Below are 24205 nucleotides of genomic sequence, written 5' to 3'. Positions count from 1 at the left end.
GGAATTCAGACAGATAGCTATACGTCAATAGTCATAGCATCATTTTCCCCAGAAGCCAAAGGATGGAAGTGGTCCAAATTTCCATCAATGGATGAGTGAATGAATAACGTGTGGCCCAAACCACAGAGATGCGTTCCAGTCACAGTGAGAGACGAAGGATAAGCACAGTGCACTATTGCTGCTCTTGAGAGATGCCAACTGAAAACATTCAGACCTGAAGAGCTGCATATGGTACAGTTACATGAAAGATCCACGGTAGGTGTGCCTATAAAGACAGGGAAACTGGTAGTTCCCGTAACCAGAGAGAAGGGGCTGGGAGTGGTTATGTAATACATATAGGTTTTCCATTTGTACAGTTGGAAACGTTCCAGAACGACACAGTCATGGCTGTGCAGCACCCTATATCACATAATTTCCATGGAGTTGGACACCTGAACTGGTTGAAATGATAAATTTTACACAACACATTTCTACGTTTCTTAGAAAACAAAATACAAAATAAGCCCTTGAAAGTAGATAGCTTGGTTTTTTTTTTTGTTTGTTTGTTTTTGTTTTTTTTTTTTGGAGTTTACAAGACACTAGGAAGCATTGCCTTGTGCCTTCGGGACTGCGTAGCTTCCCAGTTGAGTAGTTAACATCTGAGGCCTGGTTGCACTTAGCTCCTGTCTGTATCCACTCCCCTCACATCTGCCACCAATGTGCATTGTCATTCTTCCTCTGTGCCTCAATTTTCCCATTAATAAATCGGTTTTAAAAATATTTTAAGGAGCACCAGATAACTGAAAACACATTATAGATTCTAACTCTTCTAAGCTATGGTGGGCATAAGGCAAGTTCAGCAGGTGTTTGCTGTTCAAATACAGGTATCCTTTTCTCTCCAGGTTAAAGTGGTTCTGTGGATACCCAAAACTTAAGATGTTCCAATCCCTTTTATAAATGCCATAGCAATTGCATATAACACTCTCCACACACAACTGGGATATGTAGTAATATGGGGCGGCGGCTGGGCTGTGTCCCCAAATCCCCAGCCGCCTGGCTCGCCCGGCTAGCTTATGCCCCGAATAATTACACGGACACTGTATTCTTTTAAACACTGCTCTGGCCCATTTCTAATCATCTGTGTAGCGCCCCTAGGTGCGCTTACCGGGAAGATTCTAGCCTAAGTCCATCCTGGGTCGGAGCTGGGGCATGGTGTGCGTCTTCCCTGGAGCAGGTAGCATGGCGTCTCTGCCGAGGCATCTGCTCCCGAGAGGAGAGCTGTGGAGTCTGACCTCACTTCCTCTTCCTCCCGGCATTCTGTTCTGTTTACTCCACCCACCTAAGGGTGGGCCTATCCAATGGGCCTGGCAGTTTCTTTATTGCTTAACCAAGGAAATCAACAGATTGATATATGACACTCCCACATCACTTCCCCTTTTTCTGTTTAAACAAAAAAGAAAGGCTTCAACTTTAACATAGCAAAATTACATATAACGAAACAGTTATCAAGTAAAAGTTACATCAGAAACATTTATACATATAACAAAATTGACCGTAAATCTCTATCAATAAAGCAAAATCTATACTAATGCAAATTATTCATATCTATATCATATCCCCCTTTAAATGTAAAAGAACGTTTATAAACCATATTTGGGAACATGGGCGCAGTTTTTCTCTCCAAACTGCTTCCTGCTGAATGGGGGCGTCGTTAATGATTTTAGGGTGTAACCTGTGTGCCAGGTTTATCTCAGTTGGCAGTTGAGCAAGGCAATTTTCTGAAGATGTTCACAGCAACCCTTCAGGAGGACGTGGTCCATCATACCAAATCGGAATAGAAGAAATCCATAGAGTCTCATCCTCTGTGAAAACAAAAGCAGAATCTCTTTTCCAAAGTATCATATCCTTAGATCCAAATTCTGAAATCGTAATACCCTTATATCCATCCTGGTTTAGCTTGGCAGCCCATGTAATGAAATGTCTCTCTGTACTTAGCTCCTTCACAGTCAAAAATTTTAAAGAAAACACAATAATACAAAGAATCCAGACTCTCTGTGAATTTTTCATCTTTACGCGGCTTATTTTTACTCTATCACTTTACTTTATTCTGTCTCTTTAAAGACTTTACCTTTTTTTTTAAAACCATTAACTTTATTCTCTATATTCTTTTTCTTCTCTCTCCCAAGCCAACGTACATTCATCCAACAGTGTTATTCATTTAGTGGTCTGAATCTGTCCTATTATTGTGAATCTGCAATTTTTTACTATCCAGGAGCACTTTTGATTTGCACCTTTAAATCACTAGGCGCTTAAGAATCTAAGCTGTGACATTCCTAAGTTAACTTTTTGCTTTTTGAGCGCAAATCTTTGACCTGGAATAACCCTGTAGACCAGGCTGTTTTTGAACTCTCGGAGATCCGCCTGTCTCTGCCTCCCATGCATTGGGATTAAAGGCGTACACTACTACACCTTGAACTCACAGAGATCTGTTCGTCTCTGCCTTCTAGGCACTGGGATTAAAGGCGTGTGCTACCACACCTTGAAGTCACAGAGTTCAATCTCCCTCTGCCTCCCAAGTGTTGGGATTAAAGGTGTGTATACACAACAACTCTCTTCCTTTTCTTTTTTACTTTAAGAACTTCAACTTTTAGCTCGCACATATTTTTAACACACAGTAAACCATTCAGAAATTTTCTTTGTCTTTGAATCTCTCTTTACTGTATATCTCTCTTTTTCTGACCACATGAATCTTTAATTTACCAAGCAATATCAGTAGGACTAAAGGCGTGGCTTTGCCAGCTAGATCCAGTCCATTCCTTAACTTTCCAGCCTCATGGCCTTTCAAGGTCCCTGCCAGCCAGCGAGCTACAACAGACAACACTCAAGTCCTCTCTTGGTAGCCGGCCCTCCTGCCTCAAACAGTCAGAGTTTGCCCTGGCAGGATGGCCCAGAAAGCAGGCATTTTAAAACGGCGCAGCTTTTTTCCTGCTACGGCTGAAAACCAAAAAGCATGCATTCAGCTTTTCATCAACACCGTTTAAGTGTTTCGTGGCAGGACCTCTTAATGAGCTGCAGGGTTTTGCAGCTGAAGCTGAGTCAGGAAGCCTCTTGGGGCTACCAGGTAGGAGCGGCACTCAGTACTTTAATTCTGAGACTGAGCGTGCAGCACAGAAATTCTTTTCATCCAAGTAACATCCAAATCTGACAGGCAGAGCACTACGCAGTCTGAAAACACGTCTCTGTATGGCGGCAGGAATCCGCCACGCTCTTCCGCCTGCCTAAACCTGGTTCTGCCTTCTGCCCAGGAGCAGGCGGGGAGCTCTGAGTCATCGTCAAGGTCTCAGAGCACTCTCCTTCTGATCCCAAGTGGGAACACAAACATAAAGCCAGAGTTTGCACTGGCGGCACAGCCCCAGGAAGCCACGCTTTAAAATGACACAGCGTTTTTTCTGCTGCTGTTGCCGAATCAGGAAATCTCTCTACAGCACGCCACCAACAAACAGCAAAAATCTGTGTTAAATGCTCTCTCCCTTATTTTTAAGCCTTCTCAGGTTTTTTAAGTGGGTTTAGTTAGCCACACGTCTGGGCGTCATTTGTAGTAATATGGGGCGGCGGCAGGGTTGCGTCCCCAAACACCCCAGCCGCCTGCCCGGCTCGCCCGGCTAGCTTATGCCCCGAATAATTACACGGACACTGTATTCTTTTAAACACTGCTCTGGCCCATTTCTAATCATCTGTGTAGCGCCCCTAGGTGCGCTTACCGGGAAGATTCTAGCCTAAGTCCATCCTGGGTCGGAGCTGGGGCATGGTGTGCGTCTTCCCTGGAGCAGGTAGCATGGCGTCTCTGCCGAGGCATCTGCTCCCGAGAGGAGAGCTGTGGAGTCTGACCTCACTTCCTCTTCCTCCCGGCATTCTGTTCTGTTTACTCCACCCACCTAAGGGTGGGCCTATCCAATGGGCCTGGCAGTTTCTTTATTGCTTAACCAAGGAAATCAACAGATTGATATATGACACTCCCACATCAGGGATACATATACTATAAAATACAGAGTAAATGCTATGGAAATTCTCATGCTGTATGACAAGGGATGAATCTTTGCAGTATAGAGGCAATTACTTTCCAATTATTTACAACTTGTGGTGGGTTCAATCTGCAGATGAGTAAATCACTGAAATGGACAATTGACCACAAGCAATCCACTAGCTCTATGAGCAAATACAGTCCATAGCTATAGCAAAGTAGCGCAAAACTCTAGACTTCAACATCACAAATGTTTTATCTTGTATTTTTAGTACTCAGAGGTCTGACAGAGGTCACGGTAGATTAAAGTCATTAGAAGTACTACATCGCTTCTGTAGGCTCCATGGCTTATTCGGTAAGCTTGCCTCTCCTACTTCTAGAAGTTGCTTGCCTGCCTTGGCTCGTGGCTCCTTCTTCTGCCTTTAAAACCAGCAGATGTACCTCCTGCAATCTCATTATATCATTGATTGCCCCTACAGTCTAATTCTCAAAGACCAAAAGGTAAAAAAATAATAATAAATAAAAAGAAAATAAGAAGGCTAAGTGTCAGTTAGTGAATAAGCAAAGCATGCTGTACACACACAACCACAAATATTATTCTATTATTCAGCATTGAGAGAATGGAGTTCTGATACACATGCTAAGTGCAAAACAGTCTCATTCTCCTGCCTCCTTCTTATAAAACTTTTGAGATGACTTTATGCAGGATAATCTCATATCTAAATCCTTAGTCTCTTGCACCCACAAAGTCCCCTTTGACAAGGAAGATAAGGTATTTACAGGCTCTGGGAAATTAGGTGTGGGTATTGTTCTGGTTTGAAGGGGAGAATTATTCTGTCTATCATCATATTACCACACGCTAGGAAAGCAGAAACACTGACCTTGGGACATCAGTCTCGCCCCTTAGTGGCCATGCTACCCTTCCTACCTAATCTTCAGCATTGCCCTTAACGTGGGGATGACAGCTGCTCTCGGGGCCAGCATGAGGAAAATGGGATGAATTACTAGGACCCAGCACAGGAAACTTTCTCAGTGTTTTTAGCATATCATAATAATATGTTATCATAATCCTCTTACCTTTTCAGCAGGATTACGATAAGGTTTAGATATTTGCAAAACCATCAGGTGAAATGCAAAGTTTTATCCAGATACTGGTTGTGGATTTTTTTTAAATCAACTTGTACATTTCTTTTTTTCTTTTTTAACATTTTTCATTTTGTTCCCAGTCATTCTGGGACAACGAGGAAGGTAAAACTGGATGGACAATCTGTCTGGTAGTCCCTGCTCTTCATGACCATACATTCTGTGTCTGGAGACAGCATAAGCATGGCTACCTTTTGATTTCTTGTTTAGAGAGAGCTGCAGCGGCAGCATAGATGGACCTTGTTGGACTGTGACATGAAGGAAAACAAATTCTCAGTGTGTAAAATACAAGCCCTGTTGTTCATTGTAAGTATTTATGGAGCACTTACTATTTTCCAAACACAACCTTGCATGCTGGATGAACTGCAGTGAAAAATGCAAACTGGATTCTTGCCCTTCTTCTCGTGAGGAGAGATATACAATGAAGAGATGGAAACGTTATGTAAGTAGGTAATTACAATTTTTGAAAATTGGTATAAAGCAAACAGAGTTCTGTATTGGAATAATAAAGTTGGCCAGAACAGCATAGTGAGATAATATTTATTCTGAGACAGAAAAGGCTTGAAGGAGAGCCAAGGCCTCTACCTCCAGAGGGAGGAAGCCTGGGCGTGCTTCAGGCACTGTTTTGCAAACACTGGGTCTTGCATTAATAAGTTGTCAGATTCATTTAGTGGCTACTAACAAGTTTATTTCCCCTCCAATAAATGAGTCAGAATGAAATAAATCAGACAAGGTGACATTAAAGTACGCCATGGAACAAGACAGGATTGCCTAGCGATATTTTAGTTTGCTTACAATCAGACACATACCTATGTGGGAAAGAGCAGTCATGCAGAGTTTTATTTCTTATGCAGGTCAGTAGTCAGGAAGGCTGAACAATGCTGCTCTATGATAAAGAAAAAGGCTTCGGTGTGTTTAAGGAAACAAGGAGTGTCGTAGATGGACCCTACCCTTCAAGGGGAATCAATAAGAAGCCACATGAAAGAAGCCAGATTGTGCAGGTTAACAGTAGGGAACTGAGACTTCAGGCTACATACCATGGGAAACCACTGGTTGATGTGTGGTGGCGGATGGCACACTCTGATGCACATATTTTAAAAGAAGGATAATTTTGAATACCTACTGCTCTTGCCTCTCTACTCTTTATCTAATTTCATGCGTTAGATTCCGGAATTCACCACAATGATCCAACAACCAAATGCTTTGGCGGGCATTCAAGTGTGCAATATAGAAGAAGGTTGGTGGACCCACTGATTTCAGTTCTTGCCAAAACATATGTGACCAGGTGGTAAATGTGAAATACAGAGATGTAAACATCAATGCAGAATTTTAAAAAAATCTACCAGTGAGCAAAATTTTTTAAACACTTGAGAATGTCATCAGTATCCCCCAAAACATGCAGACTTTTGTAGAGGGTCATAAGATCTTCCTATCAAGTTTAAATTGTGTACAACCTTTACCAAGAAATCTTATGTCAATGATTATGTCTTTTACACACACACACACACACACACACACACACACACACACACACACACCAGGAACAGTTATAGCAAAGTGCATGTGTTACACTCATTATTATAAACCATTGGAAACACATTTAAAGAGCCATTAACGGGAGAATTGACAAATAAGAAATAAAAGCTTTTACTGTGTTAGATAGTTAAACATATCCTTGATACTTCACATTATAATACAAAAGTCCTAAAGTACTGACCAGAAGAAAATAATTGAGAAATATCAATAGCATGATGTAATCTTAGTTCAAATCAAAGCAAAAACAGAAAAGGTCTGTGTGAGATGTAAAGATAGCTGAATGGTTATAGAAAAGCAAAAATCTAAGCCGGACACTGCCTTAGTTTGGGTTTCTGTTGTGTGACGAGACACCATGACCATAACAACTCTTACAAAATAAAACATTTAATTGGGGTGGCAGCTTATTGTTCAAAGGTCCAGTCTCTTATTATCATGGCAGGAAGCATGGCGGCATATAGGCAGATGTGGTCTGGAGAAAGAGCTGAGAGTCCTACATATTATTGGTAACAGGAAGTTAACTTAGACACTAGGCAGTTACCTGAGCATAGGAAATCTCAAAGCCCATCCACAGGGTGACACACTTCCTCCAACAAGGCCATAACCACTCCAACATAGCCATACCTCTAAGAGTGCTGCTCCCTATGAGGTTATGGGGGTCAATTACATTCAAACTACCACAGACACCCAACAAACACAGTAGATGAGAGAGTGAGGGGGTGGCTGAAAAGGCTGCTCTTTTCCTTAAAAAACATTGACACTTGACTTTATTTTACATTAAGCACATCATATTTTTTGAACATGTAAAAAATGATAACAAAATTATCTTAAGAAAAAAAGATATTCACAGGCAAAGCAAGCAAAGAAGGGCAGTAACCAGGGAGATAAGAAAAGGGTCATTCATCTATGGTGTCTCGATCCCCAGAGCCTCAGCCGTTAGATGATCACTTTGAAGGAAGCTGTTAGTATGTATATGTGAATGCATGGTGTGTGTGTCTACAGATGACTTAGGTGTTTTCTCAAATGCTCAGGAAGGTGATTTTTTTTCCCTCAGAAAAATCAAATGTTGACCCATTTTAATTGGATTTAATACTGAATGGCCAACTCCATTTGAGGTTGGCTGAATCTGTTCTGATCAGAAATAAATCTATGAGATTCTGGTGTAGACTCACAAACCTTGGGTGAAACTAAAAGAGGGACCATGACTACAGACTTATCCATCTCCGAGCTTGTGAACCCCATCAGGACTCGGGGACTGGAATGCTCACACTGACTGTAACTCTTACCTAGTAGCTGCTCTGTTACTGTCACTTTGCAAATGAAGACTTATGAGCTTATGTGCGTGGGTGGCCCAGCGATGAGAGGTCCTGGGGTGACCCTGCACGCCCTGTAATACCTCTCAGTTCCTTCAAGACAGGAAGTTCTTGGGTCCTTACTGTATTGGACCATGAGTGCTATTTTCAAGGCAAGCTGAGCCAAGGTACTCAGGCGAGAGATCGATTTTAGTGTAGTAAAGTGAAGATCAGTGCAGTTGGTCATAATGCATATGTTATAATAATATAGGTTGTACACAATATGATAGAACCTATGTGGCTGAAATCCATATCGGAATTATGAGGGGGCAGTGGGAGAACTTTTAAGGAAATTATAGTTCTTGTTTCTATTCCCCTCTTCCTATTCCACTAGCCACACAGAATTATAACCCAGGGTTAAAGAGAACAGACCAGAATCAGACTGTCGACTGATAAGATCTCCAGCCCTTTAGCCATCCCTAGAAGTTTCTCCTGGAATCCTCCCCCGACAAGGTGATACTGCTCCTTTGCCTGGGGCCTGCCTGGCCACTCATCACACTCTGTCACAAGCCAGTCTGTCTTCTCTCGTGGAATGTGGGCGTGCACCTGGACCAAGCAAGATTCCTGGTGGTCCTGGCCTGGCAGGTCTCACGAATTCCTAAAGAATGAATGAACACCCCTGTAGCCAGGAATGTTATCAGGACTGTTGAGGAAAGCCAGGTGGCCATCAGGGAAGTTTCTATTAAGGATGAATAGATGAATAAGAGGAGCTGAAAACAGCTCAGCCTGGGGGAGGAGGAGATGAAGGCAGAGAGACTGGGGTAAAAGCTGTCATGGTGGCTACAGCAGTCAAAGTTTATAGAGCACACCCCACACAGTGAGCCTAATGTAAACTGTGGGCTGGAGAGTTAGTGATGCGTCAGGGTGAGCTCACGGACCAAGACAAGGGCGCCACTGTGATGCTCGGAGAAGTTAGGTGCTGCTGATGTGGTACCCGAAAGCTCTCTGTGAACATAAACATAATTCAATATTTCAGAATGTATGTCAGTACAAGGAACAACAACCATTTAATGCTTTATGGATTTATAGACAAACAACTCTGAAGTGTGATAAGTAAAAGACTCCCTTCCTAGAGATTATGTATGTCCAGTGAGACTATGTCCCCTAGTCTTTGACGCACTGGCCAGAAAGAGAGCAGGGCAGCAAAGGGAAACACTCTGATATGGAAAGAAAAGGAAAAAAAAATAGTATTAAATATAGCAATACTGAAAGCAAACAGAAGCACACAATCCCTTTAAATGTTTTTTCCAAAATAAAGAAAATTTAAATGAATTTACTATTTCCTTTTTTCCATTCACTCTCAGCCTCAGTTTCTTTCTTTTTGTCTTTTTTTTTTTTTTTTTCAGACAGGCTGACTTGAACTCATAGAGACAGGCCTGCCTCCACCCCCTAAGGGGCGGGACTTATCCCTACAGCTAGTACTAAAACAAATACAAGAAAGTAGTTTTGAGAATATTTTCTGAAAATCAGTCAATTATTATTACTATGTTAATTTGATAATTAATTATATGATTGCAGAATTAATTTTTTAAATAATTCTCCCTGATAAGAAATTCTCCAAACCTAAAGGGAAAATTTCTCTCCCAGACAGTAACTTGAGTAAGGATTTAGAATATATAATAACTCACAATTTCCTTCCTCTGTGTGTGTGTGTGTGTGTGTGTGTGTGTGTGTGTGTGTGTGCAAGTGCACACGCATCTGTGCCTGATTGCATGCATATGTGGAGGCCAAAGGTTGATGCCAGGCGTCTTCCTCCATTACCGTACACATTAATTTATAGGTCACTCTCTCTTGCTGAATCTCAGGCTTGCCAATTTGGCTAGACTGGCTGGCTAGCGAGCTTCGGGAATCCACCTATAACCCATGGGCATTACAGATAAGGGATGCGCTGCTCCAGCCAGCTTTCATGTGGGTCCAGGGAATCCAAACTCAGCTGCCATGTTTTCCCAGAAAGCACTCTACCAAGTGCGCAACCTGTGACGGCCTGAATTATCCTCTTCCTAATCCCAGTTGTTATTGTTGGGGGACTCTAAGGACTTGTTTCATTGTTTCATTTTGCCCTTATGACTGACATTAAGATAAATATAGTCCAAATGTATATTAATTACAATGTGTATTTATATATTAATGTTTATGCTGACTTCTGTTATTATTATTAAATGCTACAATGTCATATACACAGAGGATTATTATACAATATGACTGAAATAGTGCATTGTACAAAAGAAGAAATCTAGCATTCCAGGAAGTATGTAATTTCTTCCTGGTTTCACGGGCTAATAAGCAGAGGCCACAGTAGAAAAATGCAGGTCCTTTGACTGTGAAGTCTCAAACATACTTTGTGTCCAGGCAGGCATTTTCCCTCAGGGAAGCATCCTAAATTACAAGACTAAGAAGAATGTACTGAATAGTAAGAGAGCCACCCTGCGACTTGATTGAGTTCTATGCTTCCCAAAGGACGTGGTCTAGAGAGCATCCTTGGAGCCATTCGTGACCACTCGTGAGATCATTACAGCACTAGCGGCTCACAGCAGCGGCTTACCAGCTAAACACAATTCCCTCCTCCCCAGTAATGAGTCCAAGACTGTAAATCCTGCTATTTCCCTCTCATCTAGCCGTGTCCACCCGTGTGTCTACTCTCCTGCATTGGATCGAGGCATGAATCTACACTCTACTCCCTATGGTAGTCATCTAAGGCCTGCATAGCATTCAAAGGACAATCTCCAGCTCTGACAGTCATTGGCTGTCCACCCCCAAGCCTCATAAAAAGCCATTGTGAGATGATGGAACGTTTGATCCAGCGACACCAACTTGATACACATCCAGGCGTTCAGTCACTGCCTTTATTCTGCTCCAAGGAACAAAAGAACTCATGCATGAGTTGGAGAAGTCCATGAGTATCAGCAGGTGGAACAAAGGCATTTTGAGAGCACTGAGTCCATTCTTTTACTCTCCAGTCTTCCTGCCTTGATGAAAGTGTCTGCACTCGCTCCCAAGTGCATGATCCATCCCCTGCCTCTTGACATGTCTGTAGCATTCTGACTCACAGGCGGAGAGCACCTCTTGTGAAGACTACACATCCTCCCTGAACTCCATCACAGCTATGATCAAATACTTCTATCGTTTTGTTGTTTCCTGTCTTGTCTATTTAAATGGACGTGACTATGGATATATTTCATTGTTGTACTTTAGGTACGCTATGGGAACTGAGGAGCCTCCCAGCTAGCGACTTAGTAAATATCAGCTCTGTTGGTGACTTCATGATCTCTATCCTTTGTACCTGTGTTTCTGTCTGATTCTATGACAAGCTTCTTTTCTGCCAGTTGCAAACTCTTACTTAAACATGCATGTTTCCTTTATTCATATACCTAAAAAACGGCAGCCTTTTGCAGAACCATCTTTATTATAGCCTGTCCCACATAAATGATTTCCCTTTACCAACAAGTTCAGGGACTGGACCATTTCATATATATTTTAATAAAAATACATATATTTTTAAATTCCTTGTGTTCTGACTCCTAATGAGAAAGATGAAAATTATATCGGAGTCAAAATGGAGTCTCTTGGCCAGGAAGTCATGACTAGTTATTATGTGAGTCTCTGATAGTCTCTAGAGCAAAAGACTGCCAAAACCACAAGCTTACACAGAAGCCATGGAACCTTCGACCAAACGAACTCTATGGGGCAGCTGCCTGGCAACTGTCTGCTCAACCACTCTTCTTATCAACTGTGGTTACTGCTTCCCAAACCCTGTGTTTAGGCCCTCCCCTTGGCCTCAACTTGTTTGAGCTCACTCATAGTTTAGCATGGCACATGTATTGCTAGTCTCAAATAAGCACCATTCTTCTTTAAAGAATCTCTCCTTTTTCTTTCTTTTTCTTTTTTTTTTTTTTTACAGACTGATGCAGAGCTGGGCTCAACATCCTCTGGCCCTTCATAATGCTCAGGACTGTACCCTTACTGTGATTGCAAGTGCATTTATTCCCCAGGGAAATTGCTATATTTGTTTAATAAGCAGTTTCCCCAGCGAACTCAGTAAAAGGAAATAGAAGCCTTTTGCACCTATTCTGAGCCGGTTCATTTTAGAGGTCCTTTTAAATGCTTCGGAACATGTCATTTTCCTACATCAGGCAAGCTAAGTCCACTTAGAAAAAGCAGGAACAGCAACCTCTACCAAGACTACCAAAGAATTAGCACAAATTCTACCTTAGGTTCCCCTCCCCAAAGCATCTTGTGTAAGGAGAACTGTGAGACTCCAGTAGGGAAAATGGCCTCTTGCTGCTTAGGCTTCTTGTCACCTCACTCAACTTTGTTACTTAGAATTCTCAGCCTGGATTGAAACCTCTTGAGATGGTGGTGATACTTTCAGAGGCTGGGGGGCCTCCAAGGAACCCTCTTAGGTGTTGTGTTTGTTCTCCCAACTACACGCACCTGTATCCGTTGCCATACCAACAGTACCACGTGAAAAGGAGGGTGCTTTACCCAAGGCTGTGAAACCAATGAAAGTTCAACACAAGTTGCCAAACACAGAACTTCCCATTGTAGACTCCATGCTAAGTATATCTTCTGGCCACATTGACATTGTTTCTGAAAACTGCGTCTTGAAGATGTGTGGTCTCAAGACACTTGAAGAACACAGACAGCATAAAGCAATGGCTGATTAACTCCCGTCTGATAAATACATGAGTTTGGACCACTAAAGGAATCCACTAAACTATTCCCTGAACAACGCAAGGAGGACACACACTAATATTTTTCAAACATTACAGTAAGCTGCTGAGCAGCTTGAATTAAGATCAAAAATGTCAAAAGAAAAGGTGTGTATGTGGAGAAATGAATGCAATGAGCTCTGATAATAGATGGTTTATTGGGAACCCTCACAACATTTTTCAAAAGAACTTGACAGCTTTTATTTTAATAAGACAGAGTGAACAGGAAATGGCTTAAAAGATGCCATCAATCTTTTATTTAGCTAAGTACTGCCCTTCACTTTGAAGGAAATGATACAATTTCAAACTAGAACCTCCTCCTCAAGAAGTGGTGAAAGAAAGTCAATTTAACATACAAACTTCAAACAAAATTAAGGTTTCTACAATTTTCTGGGAAACAAAATGCATGTGGAGTCTGTATCCTGATGGTAATTCTACACAGGCCACACAATTAGAACCAAGAACAAAACAGCATAATGAAAAGATGAAGAAAGCAGTCAAATTTATCATTATCCTGATTTTTAAACAATTCACAAATAAAATCTAACTTTCCAAACAAATTTGTCGGATGATTATTAGCACTTTTAATTTGTTTTAAAAAAAATGGCTAAACAAGCACATACTATATCAAGAGTCTTCAACACAGTGGATCCCATTTTAAGAAAAAGAAACAAAAAGAAAAACAAGTAGTTCTGAAATTTTCTTAGCTTTCCATAGTATATATCATATAAAATTAAAGTTTTGCTTCCAAAAAATATGTTTTCACGTGGTTGTTCTTGTCCAAGGGTGCCCTGAGGCCAGAAGCACCGATGCTTTGAGAGGCTGAACCACTGAACCATTTTCATAAAAACTAAAAATCATTTTCAAGATCTGGAATAAAGTCTTCTGCTAGACATTTCACTGCTACAAAGTCATTTTAAATTAAACGTGGAATAAAAGCTACAAAAGTACCAGTTCTTCCCATAGAAAAAGTTGTGTAGCCGAAGTTGTAGGCTCCTTTGACATACATATGCAGTCTCGATAAAATATTTGCTCAGGTAAGAAAATAGAATTTGTCTGGTTTCTTTTAGTGCGTGTTCCACAGGGTCCTGCTCATCCCTTCCAGAGCTTCAGAAGAACATTGGAATCAATATTTCTGTCCTTCAAAGAGCGTCCATAATTCATAGTACAAAATAGTTCTATGTCTTATTCCTAAGGAGAAACAAAAATTATTAAATATACTTTTGTTTTCTAAAGTGCCAAACGTAGCCATTGCCAGGACATTAAAAGAAATGATTTTTTTCCCCCACAACACGGATGTCTTAAAAACCAAGAGCTGACACAACCCTCTTCTTAGAGTCCTCAATTGATGCTGTTTTACTTCAAACCAGCGGTTCTCAACCTTCCTAATGCTGAGACATGTTAATACAACCCCTTACGTTGTGGTGACTTCCAATCATGCAATTACCTTATTGCCACTTCATAACTGTAATTTTGCTACCGTTATGAATTGTAATGTAAACATCTGATAGCCATGATACCTGGTATGTACCCCAAAGTGTCTCGATACACAGGTTCAGAACCACTAGTAAAGACCTTCTGCCCCCTAATGGGATAGCTCTTCCTAAGTATTACATACTTGTCCTCACTGGTACCCAGCTGAATTGTTGGCAGCACAGTCCAAGAAATACCACCTGGAAAACATCTAGCTCTAAAAAGTAAAAATGCTACAGGTGTGGTAGAAGAAGCTATGAGTTCTTCCTTTGGGGGCACTCCATGTATAATACAAATCACCTGCTACACTGAGTGTGAACAGACTGTGTGTGTGTGTGGGGGGGGTGATGAAGAAGGCAGGGATGGGAGAGCAGGAAGAGTTGGCTATTCCAAAACCACTGGGGACAGCTGTTCTGATCCTTCCCCTCCTGTTGTCCTGTTGATTCACTAACCGAAATCTGTTAGACATGGGTTTTCCTAAATGTCATCGCCTGTGTGTATCTGTTCTGCTGTTCCAAGAACAAGACCATATAAACAAATAGCTGTGAGTACACAGAAATTAGATCTACATTCCCATCAGAGACGGATTCTCCCGCAATGTTCCAAACCATGGCTGGTGTATACTCATCTTTAACATTCAAAAAAAAAAATGAGGACTTGTTTGGTAAATCACCATGAAAGCAGGAGATTTATTTAATGCCTTTATAATGAAAAAGTTTCATGCTGAGGTACTATGAAGATCTAGGCTTTAAAAAAATAGCATATCAACTTTTATGTCTGAAAAAAAAAGTGGGATTTAGAAATTCCTAAGCAAGGAGCCCAAGAATGGCCATGGCTTCCAGGCACTCGAGTAAGATTCTGCTCCAGTGGGTAAGAACTAAGTCATAAATGACTTGTCCAGTGTAGTACAATGACTGTAGGAGGCAGGAAAGGCCTTTAACCATGCTCAACTTTTGAGAGCAGTTGACAGCACTCTGCTGTAAAAGTCCTGCCCACAATTTAGGGGACAGGCTGCAGCCATCATAAAGCCTTGCACTAAAGTGCATGGGAGTGAGTTCAGCAGCAGACCCAATTGCTAACTGTCCATCAACCACCAACACATTCCAGCATCACCAACCTACATTTGGGACCATAATCAAAACCTGTGTGATTCATGTCACCACTCTCAAGTCACCGAGAAACTGAGTCCCATATAACAAGACTTTGCATCTTGAATGAAACTTCTCAACCATGGATGGCAAAGTAAACCTAATCCTAACCAGACCACAGCAACCGTCTGTTACCACCAGGCAGAACAAAGCCATGGTGAGGAAGGTGGACCAAGAAGAGAAAAACAAAAAGCAAAAAGAATCCTAGGTCCAGCTTTATTTTTACAGGGTTACTCTCACCATTGGCAAGGGGATAAGGAGAGATTTAATTCTTGCCAGGGCATCACTGGCGGATTCCCTAGAGGATATTTTATGGGGTGGCACAAGCCAACCCCATCTGTGACCTGCAGATGAACGTGCCAAGCAGGTTTAATTAGATCAGAGACACAAAGGGCTATTGCCTCCCTTGATAACACAGCCATAGCTCTAAGAGTCCACAACAGCAGGCCAAAAACAGAGGCAGCAGAACGGCACCTTAATTGAATCCTTTCTCTGGCTGGCCCTTGACAATGATTTACTTGTAACCGGGGAATGGGTTGGGAGCCAGACTCTGCTTAGAGCCAGCTTCCCAAGAGGAGGAACTTAGGGATGGAAGGAACAGAGGTAGAAGATTCTGTTTGTAGCCTGTAGCCTGAGTTTGCTAAAGTATTTGTTGCACTTAATAAGGGGGCTGTTTGGTTTCGGTCTGCTGCTCCCAGATCTTGTGGTTTCAGCAGCCCTGTGCCCCAGGAACCCATAAAATAAATCACTCCAGCCTCTAGTATCCTAAGCACAGCTCAGTGGGGGAAGCAGATAAGCAGCTCTTCCAGCTGCCCTGCGGCGGCGCCTCCCAACCCCCTCCGGCCTTTGTATCCTGCATCCTCCAAGCAGAAAGTAGGGAGGGACACAGAGAGGCCAAATGCAGGGCACAGTTACTCCGCAATTCCCCAAGCCTGTTTGTATAAGGAAGGGTTGAATTTGGTCCCAGATCTGTCAGGGTTGAAACTCCAAGCAAGTTCACACTTTACCTCAACTCAGAAAAAAAGGCAGAAGGAGGTCCCCTCCCCGCGAAAGAAAATGCTCCCCATGACCACCTACCAGCCGAAGTGCTCCTACCTGCTCCCTCCGTCCCCTTCCTCCTCCCCCGTTCAAAGTCCGCTGTGCTTTTCACAAACTCTGCGTTTTCCAAAAGGCCCAGGAATATCAAATGAGGCCCAGGCGAAGAGGGTGGGGTGGGGAGGAAGGGGGCGCGGCCGTTGCAAACAGCTCCCTTTTGCAGCTCTGAGTCTAGGCTAAGTATCAGTGCACCACCGAGTCTCCATTCTCCTCCTCGGAGCCCGGTGCAGGGGGGCGCAAGGGAGACGGTGTAGTCCGAGCCGCTTCGCTGTCGCCCTCATCTGGCTCAGCCGGGTGCAGGTGCATGGCGAGCTCCTGCAGCACCGCCGCGCGTCCGATTTGGTCGTTGCGCCGCTTCTCCATGATCAAATCCTCCAGGCTCTGGAACTCGAGAGTGTGGCTGCGCTGGGCAGAGAGCTGAATCTGCAAACGGTAGGGCTGCTTGCCGATGCGCAGCTCGCCACCGATTTTGAACTCGCGTTTGCCATAGCGGCACCAGGCGGCAAAGCTCTCCGAGTTGCGCCAGCTGAGCTCGCGCTCCTTGGCGCCCACGTGGGCCAGCGCGTTCCGCACCACAGCGCTGGGGCTCAGTGGCTTGTAGCGATACAGATCGTTGACCACGCGGCCACGTCGACCCTGGCTTGCATCGGTCAGGAAGCTGTTGCTCACCTCCAACCGGTGCAAATGCACCACTTGGAAATTGCCCACGTAGACAGCCCAGTGCGGGTACTGCGCCTGCGACACAAACTCCACGAGGTCGCCCGGACTGCACTTGTTGAGCAGGTTCTCGGGTGTGTAGGTGCTTAGTGCTGCCGACCCCGGCGCGAAGCTTTTCTGGTAGATGCACTCGTCGCGATAAAACACTGAGCATTCCACCTCATGCTGCCGCGGGTCATAGGGCTGCGGCGGGGGCAGAGGAGGCCGGTCCCCCGAGTCCGGCAACGCTCCGCCATCAGGCCCCTGGGGCGGTGGCTGCGGTTCCACGTCCTCGTCGTCATTGGAGAAAATATAAGAGACTCCTATGCGGGGCCCATCGTCTCGGTCCACGCCGGTCGGGTCGGCCGTGGGAACTTCCTTGTAACTTAGGTGGGTCAGTTTCTCCACCTGATTGCCCATCACGCTGTGGACACTCGTTCACAGGACTGCGAGAGGAGAAAGCGAAACCACCGCCAGAGTCATTGGCACTGGTCCCGGGGCAGGGGCTAAAGCCACCTGTTGGAAGAGGAGACAAGAAAAATGCATTTGTAGGTGCCACTCAAGGGAAAGACGTTTTGTTCCGGTGAAAGAAACGGGGGGGGGGGGGTACCTGAAGCCATTATAGGGATATTCTAGGGAGCGAGCTTCCTCGCGTTTCTCCAGCTCTAGGGTCACGATTACCGGAGACATGGTCACTCCAGCTGCCCCCAGCCTCTAGCTATCACCTGGCCCCGGTCAAAGCGCATTGCATCAGCTGTTCCTACAGCTTCCGCCCGCGCCCTACCTGCCAACCCAGGTCAGGAGGGGGGAAGGAAATGGAAACTTTATTCCAATTTCCTTCTCTTTCCTAACTTCCCCTCCCACTCCGGGTCCTAACTAGCCCTTGGACGTCCCACAATGCCTGCACCCCATAGGAATCAGAGAGGCCCCCCCGGCGTGGCCGTGGCAGGTGAGCCACCCACCTGGCTCACCTGCGACAAAGTCCTCGCTGCGGCTTGCCGGCCCCTCCCCCGCGCGCCCGCCCTAGGGTTCCGATTACCTGCGCCGACTCACTCGCGGAGAGGTGGAAGCCCTGGGGGACCGGGAGGGGCGCCCTGCCGCACCCTGAGACTTCTAGGGCGAGTTCGCAGGTGTGGGCTCCGCAGTGCCTCCTCTCCCAGCGCGGACCGGGACGAAGCCAGGCAGCGGGGAAAGACGCATTTCTCCCCTTCCCGCCCCTCACGGCTGCGTAGCACCCCAAGAATTGAAGATGGTGGGGGCAATGCCTGTTCACGCTCGCTGCTGTGCAACCCCTCACGCAGATCTTTCGGAAGGTGGAGCACGAAGAGGAAAGGAGAAGGAGGTAGCTGGGCTTCCCGCGGTCCGCAGCTCCCGCTCGGACCGGGCGAGCAACAAGCGCCGGAGCGGGAGGGACGGGATTGTAGATCCGGCTCCGGGCAGCCGGGCGGGAGCGAAGCCCTTGGCATTTAAAGAGACAGACGCTGGCTCCGGGAGCTCGCGTCTTTCTTGCACCCGGCTTAGCCTCCCGGAGCCCCGCCCCCGCCCCGCCCCCAAGCCGCGCCGCCCTTCCAGAGCCACGCCCCCTCCGTAGCGGTTTTAAATCCCGCTGGTAGCTAGTCTACCCACCGTGGGAGCCGGTTTCCTGCACCGCCCGAGTCCGCCTGCCTTCCTGTTGGGGTTCTGAGAACTTGGAAGTTAAATGCCACCTGGAAGTAAAGAAATGCGAAATGCGAGGGGCTAGAAGAATTTGGTGTTTCTTCCTCATCGCCTTCCATTTCTTCTTACGTGGAGTATCTAAAGAGGGAGGCACTGCCTTTTCTTATGCGGAACATATTTATGACCTAAAGGATTCTATGCTGCAACAGCTATGGAAACGCCTCAGCTAAGACGTGTTTCCAGAACAAGTAATATTTTGGGACAGTAGAAAACAAAACATATTTGTCTTGTTTTGTTGTCAAAAAGAGGAAGCAGTATGAAACAGTTATGGGCTGACTCCCAAGGCCCGTGATGATTATTAGGTGTTCCTTCAAGTGAAGCCAAAGTTAATTTCATAGACTTCTTTGTTTCCAGATTTTTTTTATTTATTTTTATTTTTTTATCTAGTTGTGAGAGAAAACCTGCAGAAGCTGGGTGGGAGTGTAGAATTGCCTAATTGTCCTTAAATTGGAAACAAATTAGCAAAGGCTCCTGATGAATATGTTTCCTTCCCCCCTGATTTAGAGGGAAGTCACAGCCCTGTTGCTTAGTAACCTCCCCAAGAGGATACTTTCCCCTCTGCAGGGGTTCATTTCTGTACCCCAGACCTAAACTTCTAAGCACCTTTGCTTTTTTTTTTTTTTTTTGAAATAATGGGTCAGAATGGATAGCGTAGAATCCTTAGTGCCACTCACAATGGACAAGCTAAGGAAGCACCCAAACCAGTTCACAGTGCAATTCAAGACCAGCACCTTGTTTTCCATCGACCAAAGTTTTCCAAGTAACATTATTTATTCATTCAGTGTACAGCAGCATGTGGAAACAGGAATATACTAACACTGCTATGATCCTTTTCAGTTTGAGAGGGGGAAACAAAAATCAATCTACTTATGTACCTTTAAGCCAGATCAATTGATATTGTCAGGGCTGTGATGGAAGTTAGTTCTTGGGCAAGCCTAAGATCACAGTGTGCGCTAGACCAAAGGAGAGATTTGTGTGGATCCTGAAGCTTTAATTTCAATATTTTCTGAATGACTGCAGATAGATGAGGTTAGGAGAACAGTTCCTGGACCTTTGCAAAACATGATCCAGGGACCTTTGTTCCTACCATGTGAGCACAGAGAGGAGAGGGTTCCACTTAGAACTTGTCTGCTGAATAGGGAGTCTATGGTCAGATACTGTGGGGCCAGTTTGTCCCTGGATGACATTAGATAGGCTGGCTGGAGATGGAATCTATGGAGGAGAACAGTTACGTAGTAGACAGCAGCCTGCACCCTGGGGTCAAGTCCTAATGAGGGAGAGAGTTGGATTTCCTTGACTCTTGTTCTCTTATTATCACAGTAGTGGTTCAGCTGTTCAGCTGGCCAACTGTAAAGTCCAGAGGTAGCAGACATCACCTCATTTCACTTAGCAGTCATTCAGTTAATAAGTGTTCAGAAGGTGGTGGAGGGGAACTCTACGATAGACCAAGAATTGCTTCCTAAGGGCTAGATATAGTTTAATGACAGAGTGTTTGCTTAGAATGTGGGAAGCCCTGGATTTGACTCTCTCTCTCTCTCTGTCTCTCTCTCTCTCTCTCTCTCTGTCTCTCTCTGTCTCTCTCTGTCTCTCTCTCTCTGTCTCTCTCTCTCTCTCTCTCTCACACACACACACACACACACACACAGAGAGAGAGAGAGAGAGAGAGAGAGAGAGAGAGAGAGAGAGAGAGAGAGAGAAGGAGAAAAATAAGTAATGTCCTGGTTTTATGAGGCAATCAGCAAGTCAACACGTGATACCTTTGATAGCCAGTAGATTTTTTTTTTTAATTAATGAATGTCTAGCTCTCAACCTCCATCTGGCCAGCTAGATCATTAGGTCAGAAGTTGTACAAAGGCTGCAATAAAGGCTTTATTCATCTCAAATAATTATTTAATAATAATTGAGATTATCAGATTTATTGAAGAAACCTAAGGATATAAACCCATCAGACCTATCACCCAGAATGGTAAGCGACAAGGAACTGGAGCTGAGGTGGCTCGCATCAGTTCTCAACCTGTGGGTCATGACCCCACTGGTGGTCAGAGGGTCCTTTCACAGGTGTCACATGTCAGATAGCCTACATATCAGATATTTTCATTATGATTCATAACAGTAGCAAAATTATAGTTAGGAAGTGGAAGTAGCAATGGAAATAGTTTTATGGCTAGGGCCACCACAACATGAGGAGCTGTATTAAAGGGTCGCAGCTTTAGGAAGGTTTTGACCAATTGCTTCAGAGCTAAGGCAGTCGTGAGTGGCTGCTTTACAGATGTGTCCTCTGCAGTTGCTATATTCCTGTCCTTTACCTCATCTACAAGGTCTGCCTGGCCCTAGAAATCTCCCCGCTGACCCCCTTTCCCCTATAGCATACATACCCTTCATACCTTATCACTTGATTAGATATTATTCAGTTCATGATTATATGTTGTTTCTCATTGTTTTTAATACATTTCAAGACACAGTCTCACTAGGTTGTCTAGGCTGGCATTGATTTCTTTATGTAGCTAGCCAAGGCAGGCCTTGAACTTTCGATCCTCCTGCCTTGGCCTCCCAAGGACTCTGTCACCAGTCTTAGTCTAATTCAAATATTTAATATTCTTTCATTTTATTTCAATGTTTAAGACTTATTTTATTTCTAATTGTGTGTGTGTATGTGTGTGTTTGCATGTGTGTTTGTTCTGAGCCACCTGATTTTGGTGCAAGAATAAACCCTTTAGTGCTGAGCTGTATCTCTAGCTTCTGTTCTGCTCAAAAGAAAGAATTTCATTCTAAATATTCCTGGAAGATATTCTAGATGTGTGGCGGTCACACCATGCATTTATTCTACAAGTCCACCACATATCCTATTGGATACTCTGTCCCCCAAGAGCTCAGTACAGAGGGGGACAGACAGATGGAGTCTTTATGATTCTACAGGAACAGAAAATAGAGGAGACGGGGGGGGGGAGGCAGAGTGAATCCCAAAGCCTATGGGTGGTAGATGACAGAGGGCTTGTCATTGGGATTTTAGACTGTCGGGCTAACAAAATGTGAAAATCAGAGTAACTACCATTGAGTCGCCTCTGGGAGTGAAAGCTTTAGAGAAGCCACATCATCTCCCAAACTGGGAAGATGGAAAGTCACACCTGTCTGCTTTACTTTCAGGCCCGTGGTTTCTTAAGCTCTTTTTGTAAAGCAGAGACAGAGTCTATGACATTTGACAAATATTGGAGTGTCTGCTTTTATCTAGCTAACAGCGTATCAGTTGTCGTGGCCTTCTCATCTTGAATGCAGGAGTATGGTGGTTTGAATGTAACTGGCTTCCAGAAGCTCCTAGGGAGTGACACTATTTGGTGTGTTTGTTGGAGTAGGTTTGGCCTTGTTGGAGGAAGTGGGTCACTATGGAGGTGAGCTTTGCAGTCTCATATGGGCTCAAGGCACACCCAGTGTGTCTCAGACCACTTCCTGCTGCCTGTGAGTCAAGATGTAAGACTCTCAGCCCCTTCTCCAGCACTGTGTCTGCCTGTGTGCTGCCTTGCTTCCCACCATGACGATAATGGACTAAACTTCTGAACTGTAAGCAAGTCACCCCAATTAAATGTTTTCCTTTATTAGAATTGCCATGGTCATAGTGTCTCTTACAACAGTAGAAGCCCTAACTAAGGTAAGGAGGCAGATGATAAATAAACAGATGAATATTAGATCAAGGGTGTGCGAAGGGTAAAATAGCACCCTGGGATTGAACAGCTGTAGTGAAGCAAAGGGTTACAGGGAAGTGGGCTACACAAGACAGTTCAAGAGGACCCACAGTAACTGAAATTTGGGCTAAGACATGCAGGATGAGAAGGGTTGGCACTGGCATCCTCTCTAGAAGGAAGTCTGAAAAAAAAAAACTTATCGGTAGGATGGAACTGGGAAAGAGGGAAGAGGGACAAGTAAGGCCTAGAGTACCCGGAAGGCAGGTCTGGAAGTGTCCCTCTGGCCACCCAGGACTGTAGAACAGGAAAGGAAGCAGGTGTTGTAGATGACCCAGACATAAGAATGAGACAAAACCCCCTGAGCCCCAAAAATGGAGTCAGTGAAGACACCCTCTCAGTGCCGTTTAGGTTTGTCGCAGTACGTTGTAGTTTTAAAATTCAGCACAGTATACCAAATGTCTTATTCTCTACACCTCCTTCAAGAAGAGATTAAATAAAAACAAGCTGTGTCGAATGCCAGCGAGTCTCTCTCAGAGTTCCTGTCTAAGCCACGGGGACGAACTGAGAACCGACCTTTCTACCCTAGGAGACTGGGAGTCTGGCGCTGCAGATAGGGTGAGCTATTGGGTTGAAAAGCGCGACTCTAAGAATGTGCACCACAGGGGATTAGTGAACTATGTGGTTAGGCAATCTAGACTTCTGCCTGTCCCCAGGCTGGGCCTCAGGCTCACAGACACCACAGCATTTTCTGAAAACCAACTTCCTCTATACCGCCCTCTGTCTCAATCCCTTTAGTCTGATCTCTATCTATTCTCCCTGAGGGGTTCTGGCCATCTTGGAAAGTGAACAGTGGCAGAGTGAAGCTGATAATTTGTCATTCCTGGTGTTTGCCAAGGGTATGATGCTATGATGTTAGGATTGTCCCTTCTCCATGCTCGCCTGGTTTCTCAGCCTCCCAGTGGGGCTGGCCATCTCTGTCTCACTGTAGATGTCCACAGGAAAGCAATGTGCAGAAGCACCTACCTTGTAAATCTTAAAGTTCGTTTGCATGCTGGCCGTGGTTCACCAGCCAGGTAAAAGCCAGAGGACAACTTTGTGTAAGGAGTAGAAGGATAGCCAACTGCTACGGGCTTCGCTGTACTAAATCTCCATGGAGTCCCGATTCTTGGTCTCCCCAGTAAGCACACTCTATCAAAAGGAAGTATGACTCCTGCTCATTATCAAGGAAGAGGTCTGAAGAGGTCAGATTCAGGTATGAACCTGGCTACATCCAAGTCTGGTTTTCACATTGCATCAAGCAGACTGGGGTAGAGTTAGAGTGCGCCCATCCTGTGTGTGTTTGCTTGGCTCAAAACCAGTAGATATGAGTGTCCGGCTTGTCTTGATTTGCTAGGGCCTTGCCTGGTTTTAGCCCTGAACATTTTCTGGTTAAATCAAATGGTGAAATGGTGACAGTGGTCATTGTGGGTGCCTCCCTGTCTTGGTCATTGTCCTCCCTGAACCAAGAGCTATCATGAGAACTGAGTTGGGCGGGTTGCAGGGAGGGGAAAGAGTGGGCATAGAAAGCAGGAAAATTGAGTATTTAGAGATCTCACTTTTAATAGGCCTTATATAGGGGCAGAGACAGAATCATTCAACCAAATACTCTATACTTTGATCACTC

At 44.5% G+C, this 24205-nt stretch overlaps 1 protein-coding gene across 4 annotated transcripts; it reads right to left on the bottom strand.

The window, feature by feature from the left end:
- Positions 1-12876: 12876 nt before the first annotated feature.
- Lratd2 (LRAT domain containing 2) lies at positions 12877-18681 on the bottom strand. 4 transcript variants are annotated; one of them, XM_075960927.1, is made up of 3 exons: positions 18189-18681; positions 16454-17665; positions 12877-13928 (listed from the first exon to the last, which is right to left on the bottom strand). In XM_075960927.1, the coding sequence occupies exon 2, from the start codon at positions 17567-17569 to the stop codon at positions 16637-16639; it is 933 nt and encodes a 310-aa protein (XP_075817042.1). In that variant the 5' UTR covers positions 17570-17665; positions 18189-18681; the 3' UTR covers positions 12877-13928; positions 16454-16636. The 4 variants fall into 4 exon arrangements, with proteins under 4 accessions (XP_075817042.1, XP_075817044.1, XP_075817046.1 ...); XM_075960929.1 differs by having other exon boundaries at positions 18121-18672; XM_075960931.1 differs by having other exon boundaries at positions 18203-18672.
- Positions 18682-24205: the final 5524 nt, after the last annotated feature.

Source organism: Microtus pennsylvanicus, chromosome 2, assembly GCF_037038515.1.
Source record: "Microtus pennsylvanicus isolate mMicPen1 chromosome 2, mMicPen1.hap1, whole genome shotgun sequence".
NCBI lineage: Eukaryota > Metazoa > Chordata > Mammalia > Rodentia > Cricetidae > Microtus > Microtus pennsylvanicus.
This window is presented reverse-complemented; position numbering and strand designations above follow the sequence as displayed.

Bases quoted from the DNA above. Each gene is read 5' to 3' on its own strand.
- Lratd2 (XM_075960927.1), bottom strand. From the start codon at position 17,569: ATGGGCAATCAGGTGGAGAAACTGACCCACCTAAGTTACAAGGAAGTT.